We start from the raw sequence: 19,793 nt of genomic DNA, 5'->3' as shown, positions 1-19,793 counted from the left end.
TTTACGCACATCACAGCTATGAATCTGCTTCTTGGTTGGTTGCAAATAGAATTAAGGGGAGGGACCTTTCTATTATCATGAGCATTTGACTGGACAAAACCTTGCATAGTGCAGGATGAGTCATGAGCCTTTTTAGTCCATTTTCCATAGGTGCAAATCATTTTTAAATGTGTAAATCTGCAAAAAGTTTATTTTGTCAAAGTTTGTATATAGTACAAAAGCATATAGATTGCTTTGAAAACAAAAGCCACAAAATTCCAGTTTTGCATTCGTGTGGTCTTGAACATCTTAACATTCTAAAGATCCTAATTCATAATTTTCAAGTAGTGAGTCATCTTGTTGAACGTGTTGAAAAAATAGCACATTTTCTTTTAAATCTTCAAAAATCTAATGTTTAAAGGACATTCAAACAATGTGTCATTTTCGACTAACACTGTAAGAATATTTATCAACTTTACGACAACACTCCATTAACATTATTTTAAGAGGCTTGGTTCCTAACATTTATGCAACCTTTGCTAAACATTAACCAAACTCTTTGGAACTTCGCCGCATAGCTGAGAAAATACACATGCATAGATTCCATATAAACACAGACGTTTCCTGACAAACAGCTCTGCTTTATGCCTTCGCTGCAGTGCCAGAATTGATGTGTTGACAGATTATAAATGCCTGTTTCGAAATTTCGTAATGTGAAATATTTTGGATATCTAGGAGGAGAAGAAGCAGATGAAGGAGGAGATTGAGAGAAGGAGGATGGAGGCGGCAGAGAAAAGAATGAAGAATCTCAACGTCTCCATCACAGATGGCGATGATCCATTTAACCCTCTGAACCCCAAAAGTCCAACTGCTAAGGTACAGTAAAAGTAGATATTTTATGCCTGTGGCATATAGCAAGGTGGTAATAGCAAGGTATAGTCACGGTGTCAATACTTACTATATCATAATAAATAAACCTGTTCCTTTTTCAGATTTCAAGTTTCCTTTTATTTCGTAAGTGATTTTGTGATTTTCTTGTGTGAGCGATCAAACACGTTTGCAGTGGCACATACTAAAGTGACACGCATGCATATTCACATTTGTTGACCTTTAAATTAGAGATGCACCGATACTACTTCAGAGTGATATCTGCCGATACTGATTCTGAAGATTAAATTAATATTTCTTAAGTTTCTGAACGTTATTAATTCATATAGGCTAATGAACAAACTCATTGAATTTTCCTGTCCTCTGTTGATTGACAGGATTTAAATAGCTTTTATCTACCGATATTGATTATTGGCCGATATATCGGTGCATCTCGAGTTTACATGACTTTACTTCATTTAACTGATTTGTTAGAACTTTTTTCAAGCATGAGTTTTGGTGCAGGCGCAAGTTTATTTGCAGGCAAAGTTCAGTTCTTTGGTTGGTGTGAATGCTGTTTTGAACACAGGTGCGCTTTAAGGAATCTTGCCAGACACAGGAGTCTGATTTCAGTTTTTATTGTTACCTAGCTACAGTGGTAAACAGCTAGCATTAGTACTCAATGGTGAAGAAATGTACTGCGGTTCTGAGCCAAATTACAATGTTGAAAGATACCAGCAAATCTGTGATGTGATTTAGCAAACATGCATTCATGAACCATCTCTATCAAACACAACAGCGGGTGGACAAAATAATGGAAAACCACAAAGTATGCCAGTTAAAAAAATTATAATTAGAAACGTGGCTTAAAAGCCATGTTGGTTGATCAGTAAAATTTTGAGATTATAATATTTGAGATTTCAAAGCAGCAGATGTCTAGAGAGTGCAAATAGGCAGTCTCTAAATTCCTTCTCTTCAAATCTACAAATCCTTAATGTGCTCCTTAAGAGTTGCAGTCTAAAGGTCGAAGAGGTCTAAACATCATCTGTAGGTCGTGAAAAGCTGGGATGCATATCTAAGATGGCTTTCATCCACTGGTATCCAGGGTCAAGCCACAAAGATGCAGAACATAGTGTGAGGAGCACAAATGGACCCCCTGAGGAACAGAGAACGAATAATTGGGTCTTACAGATGAGTCATTCCAGTGATGGAAACTCACTTTCTATTGCTCCTGGAGTCACTAGTCAACATCAATGAACGATTTCTTCACCCACAAACATATTCCATTCTTGTTCAGTAGGGCATTGAAAGCACTGTTCTGAGAACAGCAGACGAATAGTCACTACTGATTCTTAAACAGTATATACAGGGCTTAATGTTTCCATTATTTTGTCCTCCTGCTGTATTTAGAATGTAGGATATGCTGTTTTGGTTTGCTATTTACTGAAGGTGTGAAATGAACTGTAATGATTTTTAATTAATGAACTTTTTTTAGCTAACCTCAACATAACATATTAAGAAACACTTTTTTAAGCCATGCATGTATTTCTGGTGTCATACACAAACAATACCAGTCGAACTACTTATACCTACCTACTGATTCTTTACAATAACTTTAGTACAGTCATCAAAATTCATGAAAACATTGGAATAAAACAAATCATCCTTTACACCGTGTCTACACCGGATGCGGCGAGGCGCGATTCGACAAGAGACAATAGAAGCATTAGAACCCATTATACTTTTGTCCACACCGGACATCAAGCCGTGCCGTGTCCGGTGTAGACACAGTGTAAGGCTACTTAAAAATCAAATAAACATTCAGCCAAGTGTGTTTAATCTTTTGACTTGTACTGAATGTAATAATTTGTTTATTTTTGCAGATTGTTTGGTTTCAAAAGCTCTTTCCTGTGTCTCCCTGTGTATGTTTTGAGGAAAAGGCGAGATTGACATTGCTCAGTCAACTGAGGTTAAAAAGCCAGAGGGCTGCAGTACAACACAAGGGAGACTTCTGTGGGTTTGAAATGAGAACCTGTTAACATACTGTTAGTAAGTGAGAAAAGTCTGAGAAGCTCTACCATTATTACAATTATAGACAGCTTAATTATAATTTCCTTTTGGTACTGAAAGAAACCTTCAATTAAGAGTCGAAATGGAATATATTATTATAATCCACTAAACCAGTGGTTCTCAAACTAGGTCCCGTGGCCCCTCGGGGGCAGGGGAGGGTGTTTGGCAAGATGGATCCCGGGGGCCGGGCCACAGATTTTGTGGTATTTTATGAATTATAGAAATGTATCATAAATGTTATGCAATCAAACCTAAGAAAAATAAGACCACCAACCAAAAGAACTGATGTTCCAGCATTGAATAACTAAATATGTTTCGGTATAATTAAAATAAAGTTATAAGATTATAAGTCTTTATTTGGGGGGCCGCAAAACGATGCACTTTACACAAAAAAGTTTGAAAACCATTGCACTACACGTTCACGTTCTTCAAATTCTTAAATGTGCCTGTTTTTATTCCAGATCACAGAGAGAACCGAGTCTCTGAACCGATCTTTAAAAAAGAGGTAAGTTCATTCGACAAAAAAAAAAAAAAAAACACGTAGACACAGCAAACATTCAAATTTCTATAAATGGTAGATTCTTGATAACAAAACTTCAAATATACAGGCAAGTTGTGTGAAAGAAAATATTGACATAGGTGCCACAGGTCACTTTGATATTTTGTTACTGGATCGCCTCGTCAGCCATGATTTATGGGACAGCTAACAGCTAACAGATGTGCAGTGTATGCTTTTCCACAGATAGATTGTAAGATATTGGAGAAATGAAACAAGTGTGCTGTCATACACAGATATTTCACATCATTATGTCTATGCCTTTTTTGGGTATGATTTAAGTATTTCGCCTGAGTAATGATTCATATCCATTTTTATTCTTTGAAAACAGTAACAGCTTTAAGAAGACCCAGAGACCCGTGCTGCTGCCCAAGATTGATGACAAACTGGAGCAATACACACAGGCAATAGAGGTGAATTACTTTTTACAATATTTAAAGAGCCATAAGACACTGTGAAGTCACACTGGATTCATTGCCTCTAGACAGAATTGCTGTATTTAATATTTTATGCTATCTGATGGGATCATATATCTTGACTTTACTCAAAATGTGAACAGTGAGTTCTCTCAGAAACCAGCAAGAGTATCGTGTACCTGCCGCAGGGAAACGTCTCTCAGTTGGACCATTGTTTAAAGAACTGACAGGTCTCTCTGGCAGCAGGTTTATGTTAAGACATTACATGGGATTTCTTGAGTTACACCCCCCTGGACAATTTCTTCGAAGTTTATTGTTCCGTTTGTTGTGCTCAATATTTTCTCCGAAGTGATTTATGGCTCTGATCCGCTTGCTCTCCTTCACGTATTTCAGATCTCCTCCAAAGAAATAAAGATGAACAAAGCAGCATCGGTGGATATGTCATGTGTGTCTGCACCGGTGGCATCTAAGAAGAATCTGTTTGAAGCAGGGGAGGCCTGGAATCAAACCACCCTGAAAGGCACACCGACGAAGGTCAGATATCAGACATGGGCACTCATTCATTAAAAGCAACAGGATTATCGTCGCTGTCCTTTTGGAACCTCGTATGTCCAAATTCACAGTTTTTCAGGAAATGGAATAAACACTTGACATGCACTTTTTTTACTACTTTTTATTGATTTGATATTTGCAAAACCCAGTGACAAACATAAAGAGTGACTAATAATAATGGTTTATGGCTAAAAGTAAAAATAATGAAATATGGAGATACAAGGTTTCAGAAGGACAGCAGCATTATGCTACAAGTTTCAGCAAAGAGTAAAGTAAAGTGTCTTTGCATGTAATAAGAAATTAGCTATTTCGATTAATGAATGAGGGAAAACAGTGACGTAAGGGTGGTGGGCCACACCTCTGTTATGACTGTGAATGAATATCAGATTGTGCAAGTATGGAGGTCATAAGGCAGCCCTCATAGTTTCAAAAACAGCGTGAGATAGGTCATGTTAGTCATGTAGTGTGTAACATCTGTTCTCAGCGCTTACATCTGTGTGAGTTTGAGACATTTGTAATATAAAGGTCCCGCGGCACTCTATGGAAAGCTGTTACGTAGGAATTCTTGGAAAACGTTGGCTTCATGAATCACATTCAGCTGTTAACTGTACGATAATGATAAAGTGGCTGTGTCACAAAACTTACAGATTTGACTCACTGTCTAGTGCCTACATGAGCAGCTGTTCATAGACAGCAAGTTGATAAGGTTTTCACATGGCAAGTAGCCAATAGTCTAAGGCTGTGTTCACATATGACTTCTTTTTGGACAAGAAAAAGTTGGCAATAAAAAAAAGCTTGCAGCGTTGTGGTTACAAATAGCAGCCGGCAACGTTCAGAGGCAGCATTAGTGCAAGAAGGCAGCGCAGAGAGAAAGGCTTCATGGGCAGCATAACGGAAGTCTATTTGAATTAAAAACAGCGAGCATCTTTGCAATAACTAATAACCTATTTAATAACTACAATACAACTTTCGCTCTAGAAATGAAATCAAAAGTTATTTAAAGTGAAAATTAAACTCACATTTATACAAAACTATGCTCCAACCGGCGTTTCGGCTGCCATTTTATTTGTTCGTGCTTATCGTGCAATCACCTTCCTCGCATGTTGTTATGGAAACGACAGGTCCCGCTACTCGCTTGTCATTGGTTGGCTGTGAAAAAGGTGCTTGACGTTTTTCAACTTCAAAAAACGCTCTGAGCTGCAGAAAAAGACGCCGGCGCTTAAAAAAGTGCTCAGGACTTTTTTGAAAACACGGCTTACTCCATAGGATTATAATGTAAAACAGACGCTAGCAGCTTCAAAAAAGAAGTCATATGTGAACACAGCCTTAGTGTGTTATGTATTTTATTGTGTAATATAGAGTATTGTTTTTATAGGGACACAACAGACAAAATCTGCATTAAACAAGTGTGTTAAACATTTTAGGACACAGACTGTGTGAAAGTGGGTGTGGCAACCCTTATCAACCATTGGGTGAAAGGAAGTCCAGAGGACGGGAACAAAAACTCCCCTTCCACACCATCTGTAAGTCTATTAATGAACCTGTTCGCTACATTTCATAACTAATATAGTGTGCTGGACGTCTGCTTTGCTTAAATATCTATATCATCACATAGTGGAAAATGGTTGAATTTAATTAAGCAAAACAATGAATTGCTAAATTACATACCATAATGACATACGCAATAAGTCTTGACAGACTGTAGAAGGTGTTTCTAAATAAAACAGATAATCAGGTATGTTAAATATGGCTAAATAAATACAGTAAAATCACCAATCCCTCATGTGTTGTGCCCCCTTGTGGTAGAATGACCTTCACTTCCTTAATCATAATTTTCTTTAAAATGTATCCAAAGCAATTGACAAATAAGTAAACATTACAAGCAATTTCTGTTGAGAGTCCAGGATAAACGTAGTATACAATGCTGATGGACCGCTGTTGTTTGACGTTTGTATTAGTCAGTGATGTAACACTCTGACATGTTCTGGTTTATGTGAAATTGTGTGATGAGGGTCAAACAGCAGCTTAAGCATAATAAACACTGCCTCCTTGTGCTCATCCTCAGGATGTTAAACCTGGAGATGTTCTGCAGAAAAAGAACATGTGGGAAGTTATCGGGGAAGCCGAGAAATCAGGGCTGGGAGGAAAGGTAAATAGCCTACTGCGATAACAACCTTGAATGAATAATGTTCCTGTTGGAGCACTGCACTAGAAACACAAGGATCATGGGTCTGATTCCTATTGAATCTAAATATTTACAACTTTTATATTTTCAGGGCTCCTCTTCGGGTAAACGGTACAAGTTTGTTGTGACGGGACATGGCAAATACGAGAAGATTTCCATTGATGGTGATCATTACATAGTCTACCCGAATGGAAAATCAAGTGAGACAATGTCTTATATCCTTCGTTCTTTATTTTAAACCTTTTGCAGATTAGCGGCGGTTTGCTAGGCAATGTTATTAAATATTAGCTACCCACCAAGCTAGCTAAAGGCTAATTCATACTGATCCAAAACACGCCAAAAAACACCAAAGTTGTGTCCCAAATATACTATACACTATGCGCTTAAACTATGCACTATGCATTCAACCACCTAGTGTATATATTTAAGAAGGGCAGTAACGTCCCAAATGAAATACTTAACGATTTTATACTAACCGGAAGTATATGTGGTTTCCCAGACGAGGGCAAATGATGTCAATCGCACAACATAACGGGAGTCAATATAATCAATTTGTACATCGTAAATTTAATGTAATTTCCCAGCATGACTTCAGTCACCATCAGATTAAAGCGTAATCACTCCACACTCCCTTCCGCTACATAAGCGAAACTGCGATCATTAAGTGCGTGACATGTCCAGAGTTTCACACTTCATACTTTCAGTTGAATGAGTGCATCATCCGGGTTCTTGAAGTGCACTTCTTTTTTTGAGAATTTTCAATGTGAACGCACTACTCACACTATTTATACTACAACAACCTAGTATCACGCCAAAGCGTGAACATGACACGCTCAGTTCTTTGCACTTGTAAAACCGAAACTATTTTATAAATACATATTATTTATAAAATAGTATAAAATATTATTAAATAATAGATTTTTCAGAGTAGCCTACTTAACCCCACTCCTACCCTAAACCTACCCACCTCCCGACAATTAAACAACACGCAACAAGCAAATAGAAGTCAGCCACGGGCATTTATTAAAACACATAGCAAAAACAGTATAAAAACATTACGAACAGGTCGCGCTGCATTCCAAGTCTTTTATAGCCGTACGATTGTGTGAGCACAGTAGGTTTTAATCACGACAACCACGCTCCAGGAACACACGCTGTGGCGTATACTCTCAAGTTTAACGTGTGACGCAATTGGAGCAGGACAGCCAATGGCGTTTCATAACGTAGGCGAACATAATGACGCAACCAGTCACGTGGGAGCCAGTGCCATTTCACAATCGAAGCTGATGTTCTGGTGGCAATTTTTGAGCGCAAACGGAGCCGGTTTTACTGCGGACCTCAGAACACTTATAATAATTGCACTTTTTGAATAAAAAGTATCTGTAGCCGTATCTGCGTTGTGTTTTATATTATATAATATACAAACTGTTAGGTTCAGGTGTAGGGGTCGGGTTACGTGCTAAAATGCGTCTAAAGCAGGGGTGGGCAAACTTTTTACCTCGAGGGCCACATAAAGTTTTCGAATCCTTGTTAAGGGCCGCATATTATTCGCACATTAAATTAAATCTTTTTTTATTTATTCCAAACTGAAATTTGATAACTACTGTATGTGTGTACATGCAATTCCTTCTACCCTGTATTTTATAAATACTTTTATATTGAAAAAAATGGCAACGACACATTATTATACACTGTAAACCCAAATGTTCAAAATAATCAAACAGATTAAGTAATGTAAACTTAATTTTATAAAAAAGTTATAAACGTTCGACTTACTTTAATATTTTAAGTTCGTGAAACATTTTTTTACTTTTGAGTAAAGTATAATGATTATTTTTGATTAACTTGACTAAAACTCAAAAATTGTATTGGCTCCTTACTTAATTTAAACATGTTAATTCAACAATTGGTCAAGAAGGATTTCCAATTCCCAGCATGCTTTGCGTCAGACTGCATTAGGAGAGTAAATTTTAAAAAATATGATTATTTTATGTTTTTACTAAAGTTAAAGACTTGTTAGTGTTTAATGTTCACTTCTCTTAGATATTGAGAAGAGTTTGACATATTTTTCAGTTTTGTGGTTACCGTTGTTTAGAAGAGTGGTGCATGTGCCTAGTCTCTGTGAAGCTACATTTGACCTGTAACATGTGTTATGTTACCAGTGAGCAGTGACTGTGCTAATGCCAGTTCTGAGATCAGTCTCTTCTTGCTCATTTTGGATTGCATAAATCAAGGTGTTTTATTTATGCATATTAAGACTAAGAAATATGTTAAATAAAGAAACTGAAAGAATTTAGTTTAGTTAACTTAAAAATGCAATTTTGGTACTTATTTGTTAAGTTCTGTCCACTTAATTTCATAAAAAGGATCAATTAAATATTTAAGTCGCACTAAGATTTGGAAGAACTTTAACTTCACAGTAATCAAAATTTAAAGGTTCTGCTTACTTAAACCAAGAATCTCTAAAACTCAAAAAATATTTGAGTATTGCCAACTTATCCGGGTTTACAGTGTAATAATTTACAGTATACATAATTTTTATTCTTGACATTTTCAAATATTCCTCTAATTCAGGGGTGTGCAATTAATCCCAATGGGCCACATGAGAAATGGGACTGTAGTGGAGGGCTGAACCGAAAGTGTAAACTTAATTCTGCTCAATGCTTAATTTATGGCTTTTAAAATGCAATAAATATCTAAACTGATCTAACTCTTTTATATTTAAAAAAGAAAAACCACCACTAATACTTTTCTGCACCGCTACCCTTTGTGCATATCACTGGTTATACATGTACTAATGTGAAATCAGATGTGTAATATACATGTCTAAAAAAATAAAACATTGTAATATTACACTACGAGTGAAACATTTGGCATTACAAACCGCTCTCAATTTAATTTATATCCATTGTGAGCCATATTTACAATTATTCTGGTTCTCGAATCTGATTGGTTGAGAGCTACGCCATATTCACCAGTATCACTACGGGAACCATATGAAGAGTTTGGTTCCGTTTTTTAAAAAATCTGTTTTTTTATTATGTTATCATGTTTTTCTTGTGTTTTATTGCGTTAGTTAGCTGTATTTTTTTTGTAAGTGTGGCTTGAAATAAAAAAGCAACTGCACTTTGATATTAATTGGAAGGCACAATAAAGATACATGATTTTAGATTTATTTTTAAAACGGTGTTACCTCATTTTGGAACCAAACTCTTATATGTGACCCTGGACAACAAAACCAGTCTTATGGGTCAATTTTTCGAAATTGAGATTTTTACATAATCTGAAAGCTGAATAAATAAACTTTCTATAGATATATGAGTTGTTAGAATATGACAATATCTGGCTGAGATACAACCGTTTAAAACTCAGGAATCTGAGAGCGCAAAAAAATCAAAACATTGAGAAAATTGCCTTTGAAGTTGTTAATCAGGGGCACTGTGGCAGACCATCCACTCACAAAAATAACGTTTTTATATATTTAAGGTAGGAAATTTACAAAATATCTTCATGGAACATGACCTTTACTTAATATCCTAATGATTTTGGGCATAAAAGAAAAATCGATAATTTTGACCCACACAATGTATTTTTGTATTTTACTAAAAATGTTCCCGTGCTACTTAAGACTGGTTTTGTGATCCAGGGTCACATATATCTATGACGGTAACCATCTCACAAGTCGGACTTATAAGAAGTTAAAGTAAAAGCAGTCTCTCTTAGAGCATTTATCAGCAATAGTAACCGATTGCAGAACAGCAGAACCCTACGTCACAGCCGTATCTCTTTCTCAGCGCTCAGGACGCAAGTGTCTTGAGATGCGCTTTTGATAACAGAAATTCCCGCCTCAGCGCGAGGCGCTTCAAAAGACACGAGACGCGATCGCAGCATTTAAACATGTCCGTCTAGCTAGCGCAATAGCGCATGTCTCCCTCTCTTTTCATTTTTACTATAGTATGCTGCATAGCAGACTCGCGCCATCTAATGGATTTTGTCTGTATTGCATCAAATTAGTCATTTTCACCAAAATCCTAACTGAAACGCAATGTTATTAAATACATTTAAAAACCGCCTGGCGGGCCGGATGAAATTGCTTGGGGGGGCCTGATGTGGCCCGCGGGCCGTAGTTTGCCCACCTCTGACTTAAATCAATAAAAAAATTGACATATCCATAGATAAAATGAACAGGATAAGAACTTCTGAAATGTAGCCCCCTGAAACACCTGGGTGAACTGTTTAGATCCTGCTGACCTGGGAGGACAGGACAGATTGAAACTAAATTCAGATGCAGTATTTGATTTTGAGTATTGTGATCAGCAGGTTCTCTATAGGCATTCTTGGTCATTTATTTGACCATGTTTTATATTTAAATCAGTTAACAACTGCAAATCCAATGCAGATTTAAAGCGATGTGATAAAAATAATGATACTTCTCTTAAAATCAGATGTTTTATTAGAAAAATATATAAAATATTAAATAGAGTACAGTGCACATTAGAATGCAAAGCATTATACACATCACCATCAGTCAAGAGAAAATGTTCTCAGACTGACAATTTCTGCGACAAAAGACAAACATGCAAAAAAAGCAACGCCTACAAAATTACATTCACATAACCTGAAAGAGAACATGCGCGATTTGACAGTTAGCATTCACTGATTCACTTATATGAGTGGTTTTGAAAGCCCCTTTTTTGATCTTCATCAGTAAAAACTAATTGTCAACACTGAGTACCTAAAGTACTCGGTTCCCCGCAGTCATGCTGTGGTCTGCAGAGTGCATCATGCCTTGTGTTCAGGCCCGGCACAAGTTCTAGAGTTTGACATACTTCAATTTCAAGTTTTCTTCTATATACAATTTCTGATTCTTTCTTCAGCACTTACCAAGTTTTACCCACCTGACAACCCATAACTCATACTTCCCTCACCTTCAAAAACATACAATTAACCCTTTGCCCCTAAACTCTAAAAAAATGCGGGGTTATTTTTAACCCGCATTGGGTCAAATAGGATCCCAGTCGTTGGGTGAAATTAACCCCAAAAAGTTCATATTTGACCCAACAATGGGTTAAAACAACCCAGCATTTTGGGTTAAAACAACCCAGTATGAGTTTATTTACAACCCAACGGTTGGGCTGAAAATAACCCAGCATTTTTTTTTGTTGAGTTTAGCTCTCCTTAGCATCATCTTTGTTAAGCAAGCAAAAAGAAAAATGAATTATTTGTTATAGAGAAGCAGCAAAAAACCTTTAAGCCATTTACATAATTACTATACTTTATTAAGCACTGTTCTAGGCTGTAAAAATGTTGCTGCGAAAAAGGTGGTGTATTTTATTTTATTTATAATATTAGGAAAAAAGAATGCTGTCACTGTAACTGAATATTCTCAGATGCCTAAAACTTTGATTATGCATGTCTTGTGGCAAGCTGAGATCATAACATCCCTTTAATTAAATAGAAATGTTTGAGGATGTAATAATTATCAAAACCTTAATATTAACATGCTTTAAAAATTGTTGTCACTGATTAAAAAGATGATCTTGGAAACTCTTAACCAGTTAACACTTTAATCTAAAAATGACGTCTCAAATAAAAGCATGTTCTGTTTTTTCATTACTGCAGTTAGCTTAAAACTTTGGGACTGCAATGTATATTTGACAGAAAATGTAGTTTATTTTACCTGCCAATTGATCTGGTATAAAGTTATAAAATATGGTATGAAGAAAATAGTTTGGATACACTACCATCATGACTAAAGCTAACAACATTATTTTCCATTATTTATGTTTTTTTACTTTAAGTGCTAAAGCCTTTGGCTGTTCTGTTAAAGTCTTTTGGTTCTTCCTCTTTATTTTTGCGGCCTATGAGTCCCATTTCGAAAACCGTTGCAATCTTTGTTGCTGGTCGTGAAGCTGCCTCTCTTAGTCTCCTGGCGTCGAACCGTGGGCTGTATAGAAGAAGTGGCAAACGATGTGCAAATGAAGGAATTTCTTTTGGCATTTCCTGTTCTTCAATTTTTTTCTGCTCCTCAGTTTTATTGGCTTCAATCTGTTGCATTATATTCTCTTCGGTGGAGAACATTTGAAAGAGGACAGCATCCCACATTTTGCTTGACCTAGGAGTGTCCTGGGTGTCCTGGCTAATCTTAGCTTCCTTTTGTGACTTGTTCTGCATCTCGACTGAATTTTGATCAGCACTGGCAGGGACTTCTTTCTCCAATGGCGATTCTGGAAACGTGGGTTCCTCGGGCTCAACCACCATATGTTTTTTGAGGCGAGACCAGCCACTGAGTTTTGACTTCACGCCTTTTGGTTTCTGTATCACTTTCAAGAGAGGCTCTGCAGGTAGGGAGGGCCCATCAGTTTCCTCCTTTTCTACAGGTTTGAGCTCTTGTTGGGAACTAGGTTTCATCTTGACTCCATCTACTTTCTTGTCATTTTGGTCTTCTTTTGGTTTAACCAGATACTGAGCTCCAGCCTTAACCTCTCCATTCTTTTCAGGAGCTTTTTCAACAGAACCAGATGCAAGGTTCTGTTTCTTAATTCTGTCTAACAAAGACATTTTACTCTCTGTAGGCTTCTCTGACACTTTTGCTGGTTGGGCAGCAATTTTATCTTCCGTCACCTTTGGAAGCACTGGCTTTACCACATCTTGGTCAGCTAATGGCAGAGCTATGGCACTTTCTGGTTTCGAAGTTTCTTTCAAAGTTTGAGTGGTTGATTTCATTTGAGAAAGTCTGGCAGATCCATAAGTTGGAGTTCTTACTCTTGGTGTTACAATGCTAGTTGTCTTTGCTTTTGGTGATTCTGATGGTGGTGTGTCAGCTACAGTCACCACAATGGTTGGAATTTTAACTTCTGGTGGCACAGTTCCTTTGGGAATGTCCCCCACAGATTTAGCTTTTGTTTCAGATGCTGAATTTTTAACCTCCAAAGGTGGAGGAGCTACGGTGGTTTCTTCTTTAACAACAGCCTGAGGTGGCAGGATTTCAGCTTGCTCTTTGGGCTTTACCTCAGGCTTAGCATCAACTTTCATGGTCACACTTTCAGCTGGTTGAGGTACTACTGGTTCCTGTTTGGGAAGTTGAGATGCCTCAGTAGTTGGTGTAGAAATGCTAAAAGTGGGCGAATAACCTTTTATTCCTCCGTGGGCAACATATTCAGCAGGAGTCAATCCATAGTATGTTGATTTGGATTTAGGTGTTGTTGGTGTTTTAGGTCTTTGACCTGCAAATGCTGAGACTCTAGGCCTTAGATGCCCAGCTGAAGATAAAACGGGCTGTGCAGGTTCAATGTTAGGTATACATGGAGTTTTAGGCTTTTTTTGTTCCTCTGCGATAGGTTTTGGGGATTCTAGTTCTTGAGTTTCCTGTTTTTGAGTTTTTGATGGTTCAAGTTTTGACAGGCTTTCAATAGGGGTTTTACCCACTTTTTCTATTAAATGCTCAGCTGATTTCACATTTATATCCCCATTCTGAAGACTGATGTCATTCACATGATCTGATATTTTGTGAATTTCATCATGTGGCCCAGTCAAGCTTGAGGTTGGTGTTTTAGATCTTCTGCCATCCATGTGTACAGGAGATACAGCAAATAAAAGTGGATTTGGTCTTGAAATCTGAATCACAGGTACTGTAACACATAATACATGTTCTGAGGGGGTTTTGGGCCGCCCTGCGTGTGTTTTTGCTAAGGTATAGTCGTATGTTGGTGTTTTTACTCTGGCTGGAGTTGTAACCACCTTTGTCTCAAGGGTTAGAGTTGAACCCTGTTTAGTCTCAACAGATGTAGGTATTGAATCTGGATTAATCTCTGGGGCTGGAGCACTGACCTTTATTTCGGAAGATGGAATTGCCTCTTTCTGGATTTCGGCTGTTGGAGTTGGGGCTTTCTTAATTTCTAAAGTTGGTGTTGTTATCCTCTTGACTTCAAATGTGGGTGTCCTAACCCTTCTGATTTCTCTGGTTGGTGTTTTATCTCTTTTTATTTCTGATGTTGGTGTTACAATCTTTCTAAACTCAAATGTTGGTGTTGGGCCTCTCAACAACTCTGCAATAGGTGTTTTACTCCTTGTTGGTGATGATGAATATGATGTTCTCAACCCTGTTGTCTTTGCAGTGTAGTTGCTAATTTGAGGAACCTCAAACAATGTTTTTGCTGTTCTAGAAGTAGGGCTTGAAGCTTTAGAGGTAATAAAACTGGCTGTGAGAGTTGTACCGACTTCCCCTTTTTGTGAAGTTTGTAGCACTGTATCTGAGGATTTCATGTGTATGGTTTCTTCGGTCACTAAAATCCTGATTGGAGCATGTACTGGTGATGGTGTGTATGGAAATGCTGGAGCTACTTGTTGAGGGATGGTGTGGATTGGACCCACATATTGTTGAGGTGAAAACCTTGCTGTCTTGCCAAAAGAGAATCCTCTGTGATGAGGGTAGGGAGATGATACATGCTGATACAATGGTCTGACATTGAAACGTGGGTGTACTGTACCAAGGTATAAAGGTGTTTCTGGAGTCTTGGGAGGAGTTGAGTGGTCACTGTGTTCCAAGTCGGGACTTGCTTCATTGACTGGGGAGAGGCTTGAGCGGAACTGGACGGATTGTTGTAAGGCCTGTGCGGCAGCCTTTTTCTTTGCAGTCTTCTTTAGTAGTTTCTGAAGCCGGACATTTTCTTTACCAGGTTTGGGGAGCAGAGGTGGTGGGTACTGCTGGGAAAGCAGGCCAGCATTGCCAATATTGACAGCCATGAAATCTTTAGCCCCCTAAAACAGATACATAAGAAAGTGTCATATATACTTGAAAATGCTGAATGTTCTCAACTCTACAAAAAATGTAATTCATTCCAACTTTTGTCATTATTCACTCACACTCACACTGTTTCACACAACTTCCTTCTGTGAAAACCAAAATGAAGAATTCTAAAGATTATGCTTGTCGCTTTTTCTTGCAATAAGGATTTTCAAGCCGCTTGGCTTCATTTGGGCTCTTTTTATGCCATTGTATGCTGCTTTGGCGCACTTTTGAAAGTCGAAAGCTTGAGTCCCTATCATTAAAAACTACATGCAGAAGTGTCAACTAGCACAGTCTTGATTTTGTTTTACATGATAGATTGAAAATCATTCTATTTTGGAAAAAACATTAGGCTTTTAGGGTCAATGTTAACATGTGTAAACTATCCTAAAATAATAGAACTAACTAAAGCATATTTTTATTCGCTAATAACAGGGTTTTCCTTTTTTCAGTTGACTTTTCCTCTGAAGACCTTTGAGGACTCGTATCTGAGGACTTCGGATACACCTTTTCATTTCTCTAGGGTTATCCACCAAGACTTGTTTGTTACTTTGAGTCATAACATATATACCAGAGTATGACAAACACCTTAAATGCAAAGGAGTAATGAATTACAATTTATTGTATGCACTTTTCTGCCTTACATTTTTACAATGTTCATTTTCTTGTTGTTGTAATGTCCAGTTTTACGACATTTTCCTTCTAAACGAAAAAGTATTTTAGTCACATATACAACGTTTTAGCAAACTTACTCTCAGAAATGTGTCCTATACATAATCCATTGAATATTTTTTTTATTTTTCCTCAGTATTTTTTGCATTATTTGCTGTTGATATTACAGAATGCCTTTCTATTGATTATAAATGAATGAGTATGAATTGAATGTAAATGTAAAATAGTCATAGTACATACATGATGTTTTCACCTATATTTTGTATCGATTATCTATGCTGGCTTTTAAATACCCTGACATATTTTACCTTTGTATAAATAAGAATCAAATAAATAAAATGTAGTTAAAACAATTTAAACCCCAAAGATCAATATGAAAAAAAACGAACTCTGCTCCTCCAAATTCTACCGCTGATTTTTATTTTCAAGCCATTTGAATTATTATCTTCTGATGCATGTTATACAAATATATCGTTAATTTTCTCTGTATATTTTCTTTGTAGTTCTGCAAAATGACTACACTTGGTTTTCAAGAAAACACTGGAATTAGTCCATGTATCATATTTATATTATTAAAACAAACATGTTTGTTTAGTTATAAGCATTTTGCCACCCAATGATATTCAGAGGTGCTAAAATATAAGAATGTGATGTAGTCATAGCAGCTTTTTATTACTGTTTTCAATAAATTTGATATTTTGTGTAATTCTTAAAATTGGCTGTACTGTACATATTAATAACATCATCTTATCATGTGCTATGATGTCTCACAAGTACTCTCACAACTTTATGCCAGTTTTCCACGCAGTAAGGCTCAACTCATCTAGAATGCCTCCTTGGCCTAATTTTAGGCCGAGCAAGTCATCTGCCCCATGTCACAGTGTGCGGTGCCACTCTCACTGTAAACCAATGCCTCATGATCTGGGGTTACTGCAGTTACTGCTCTAGCTATAGGTGGTGCGACTTCATTCAATTACATAATAAATCACCAAAGACCTGCAGACTGTGATCAAATATCCAAAGTATTGCTCTTGAGTTCTTTAATATTGTACTACTACTGATGCAAAGTGGCGTACTTCCGAAGCAATCATCAGACTCTAAAAAAAGAGATTATTTTTTTCATGGTCTATCAATAATTGCTACCATGTAGACCAATTACACTTGCTGGCTTGTTTAGGCACTGATAAAGATCATAATTTACTATTAAGAACCAATGGGTTGAAAAACAACTACACCACAATTCACTTCTTATTAGTTAAAGTGATTATTTGCACTGGTATTGCATAAAAAATGTCTATTTTAACCATGGCTTTAATGTAGGCCACCTGTAAGAGTGTGTAAAACAAGCCTTCAGCTCACAGAGTGACACACAGAAACATATGAGAGCAGGTCGTCCTTTTAAGGCCCTGGTAGGCTGGGCTGGCTGGAAACCTTCCAACGTAGTTCAAAAGAGGAAAGGGCAAGAATAGCCAAGCAGGAAAATCACACACAGCCTTACTGCTTCTTAGCAACTACCAATGGTGGAAAAGTCATTGTACATGTGCAGATTTAGATGTGCATATACTTTATGTGGATGCTTAAAAAGCGATAACTTACCAAGAGATGACCGTAGAAGACAGATGAAGACACTCAGATGTCTCCTGTAAATATGACCATGCATCAGGTTAGTCAGAACTGATCATGCATGTCTGCAAAAAGCCATTGCAATATAATTTAAAAGACAATCAAAACAATCCTAGTTACAAATACGGTTGCATTGGAAGGTAGTTCTAATCCTAGTTTGCTTGGGCTTTATTACACTCGATGTTGCAGAAACATTTGAAAACTGCCAAGCTTGCTACAATACTGCTAACACCTTTTCCCAAAGAACAAACATGCCACTCGCTTTAAACTTGGCCCACGATGGGCACTCATATGTTAACAATTAAAAAGACAAAAAGCTGTTGTTCTGTACCTGTGTGTCTGCTCTTCAGGGGTGTCCGGCCGCTGCCTGCTTGTCCCAGCTCAGACTGTCAGAACGGGACACTCATGTTGAGTTCAACTATTCCCCCTTCCTTCAAATGGAAGGCACAGGCTCCATAGCAGTCCAAAAATAAAACCCTGAGTCCGTTACTCAGAATGCACGCTGTGCTGTGACGGCCTGCAGGGATCCGTCAGCGGAGCGCCGGGGTGGGGGGTCATCCAGGTCACCTTAGATATGACCAAGTCTCCCCCTCCCCGTGTCAACAGATCCCAAACCTTGGTAACACAAACTGTAAGCGCAGCGCCATCTACAGGTAAGACATAGAGGGTGCTTCTTTTGGTGGACTGATGTTGCAGGCCTACCCGTAAGACCTTGGAGATGGTTCTCATACGTGTCTAAGGGGCGATTTCCCAGACGGGGCTTGAGCGTAGTGCCAGACTAACTTAAATGTTAGAGGTGTCTTAATCGACAACAACTTGCACTGACACATCTTAAAATATATCAGTGCGATTGTTTCGTCTCAAGATGGCCACCAGTGATGATTTTTTGTAAAGTATGATTTTAAAAACTACTTAAATATCCTAATTTAACCAAGGCCTAGTCCTGATTTAAACTAATCCCTGTCCGGGAAATCACCTAGTACCATGCGAAGTTTACATTTGGTTCTTAAAGGGACAGTTCACCCCAAAATACAAATTCTGTCATCATTTGCTCACCCTTGAGTCGTTTTTCAAATCTGTATAAATGTCTTCGTTCTGATGAACACAGAGAAAGATATTTGGAAGAATGCTTGTAACCAAACAGTTCTTGGCCACCACTGACTACCATAGTGGGAAAAAATTGCAAGTCAAAAGTGCCCCAGAACTGTTTGCTTCCCACATTCTTCATAATATCTTCTTTTGTGTTCAACAGAACAAAGACATTTACAAAGCAATTTTTCCTACTATGGTAGTCAATGGTGGCCAAGAACTGTTTGGTTACTGTTTGTACAAATGGCATTCAATGAATCTAGATCCCACCGCAGCTTCGATAAGATGACACCACCTCAAACTCAACTCAGCTACAACAAAATTCTTGTCTTCATCATCCAACAAGGTTCTACAACCATAACAGCCTGATGCATTACTGTACATAATATCTGGAAAATCAGTCCTTATCTATCGGAGCACTCCTTGTCTAGACCCATGTAATGTCTAGGTTGGACTATTGCAATGCTCTTCTAGCCGATCTTCTAGCACAGGTAAACAAATGATTCTACAAATGATTCAATAGGTAGCAGCTTAACTAGTCTTCCAGGAACACAAAAGTCACAGCTCACCTTATTTCTATCCATTGGTTACCAGCTCATGCACGCATCACGTTCGATTCATTGCTGCTTGCATTAAAAACAACCCCTGGCTCTGCACAGCAATACTTTTACTCGCTCTTACACACCCACACCCCGTCCAAAACCCTTCAGGCAGCGAATGAGCGGCACCTTGTGGCACCCTCGCAAAAGGGCACCAGATCACTCTCCTGTTCATTCTTCCAAACTTTGTCTGGTCTGCTGTATCTCTAATATATATATAAATAAAACCTCTCTCTCTACCATCTCAAACAAGCAATATCTCAAAAGAATGTTGAAACTGTAACTCTACACAGCACTTCTTGTATTATTGCCTCCTAAAGATGGATTGCTTGTTTGTCTCTCACTATTGTACTCTGCATAAAGTGTAAATGTAAACATTCTAGTATAATTTAAACCA

The 19,793-nt window shown here is 37.7% G+C and overlaps 2 protein-coding genes across 2 annotated transcripts in view; one reads left to right on the top strand and one right to left on the bottom strand.

Annotated features, from left to right (window-relative positions):
- The window catches only part of lsp1a (lymphocyte specific protein 1 a), a 32,362-nt gene extending 15,536 nt beyond the window's left edge, over positions 1-16,826 (top strand). The window contains exons 6-13 of the mRNA XM_057330136.1: positions 715-855; positions 3,378-3,421; positions 3,804-3,885; positions 4,282-4,422; positions 5,865-5,963; positions 6,506-6,589; positions 6,717-6,825; positions 15,866-16,826. Coding sequence (XP_057186119.1) covers positions 715-855; positions 3,378-3,421; positions 3,804-3,885; positions 4,282-4,422; positions 5,865-5,963; positions 6,506-6,589; positions 6,717-6,825; positions 15,866-15,891 — 726 coding nt within the window. The 3' untranslated portion in view covers positions 15,892-16,826. The remainder of the gene's footprint in view (positions 1-714; positions 856-3,377; positions 3,422-3,803; positions 3,886-4,281; positions 4,423-5,864; positions 5,964-6,505; positions 6,590-6,716; positions 6,826-15,865) is intronic.
- prr33 (proline rich 33) lies at positions 11,946-18,892 on the bottom strand. The gene is made up of 3 exons (XM_057330134.1): positions 18,040-18,892; positions 17,682-17,725; positions 11,946-15,385 (listed from the first exon to the last, which is right to left on the bottom strand). Exon 3 carries the CDS (start codon positions 15,368-15,370, stop codon positions 12,422-12,424), a length of 2,949 nt encoding a protein of 982 aa, XP_057186117.1. The 5' UTR covers positions 15,371-15,385; positions 17,682-17,725; positions 18,040-18,892; the 3' UTR covers positions 11,946-12,421.
- Positions 18,893-19,793: the final 901 nt, after the last annotated feature.

The sequence above is a fragment of the Triplophysa rosa genome, linkage group LG3 (assembly GCF_024868665.1).
Source record: "Triplophysa rosa linkage group LG3, Trosa_1v2, whole genome shotgun sequence".
NCBI classification, from domain to species: Eukaryota; Metazoa; Chordata; class Actinopteri; order Cypriniformes; family Nemacheilidae; genus Triplophysa; species Triplophysa rosa.
Note: the sequence above shows the minus strand (reverse complement) of the source record. Positions and strands in the feature narration are given on the sequence as shown.

Coding starts and splice junctions, on each gene's coding strand:
- prr33 (XM_057330134.1), bottom strand. CDS start 15,370: ATGGCTGTCAATATTGGCAATGCTGGCCTGCTTTCCCAGCAGTACCCA.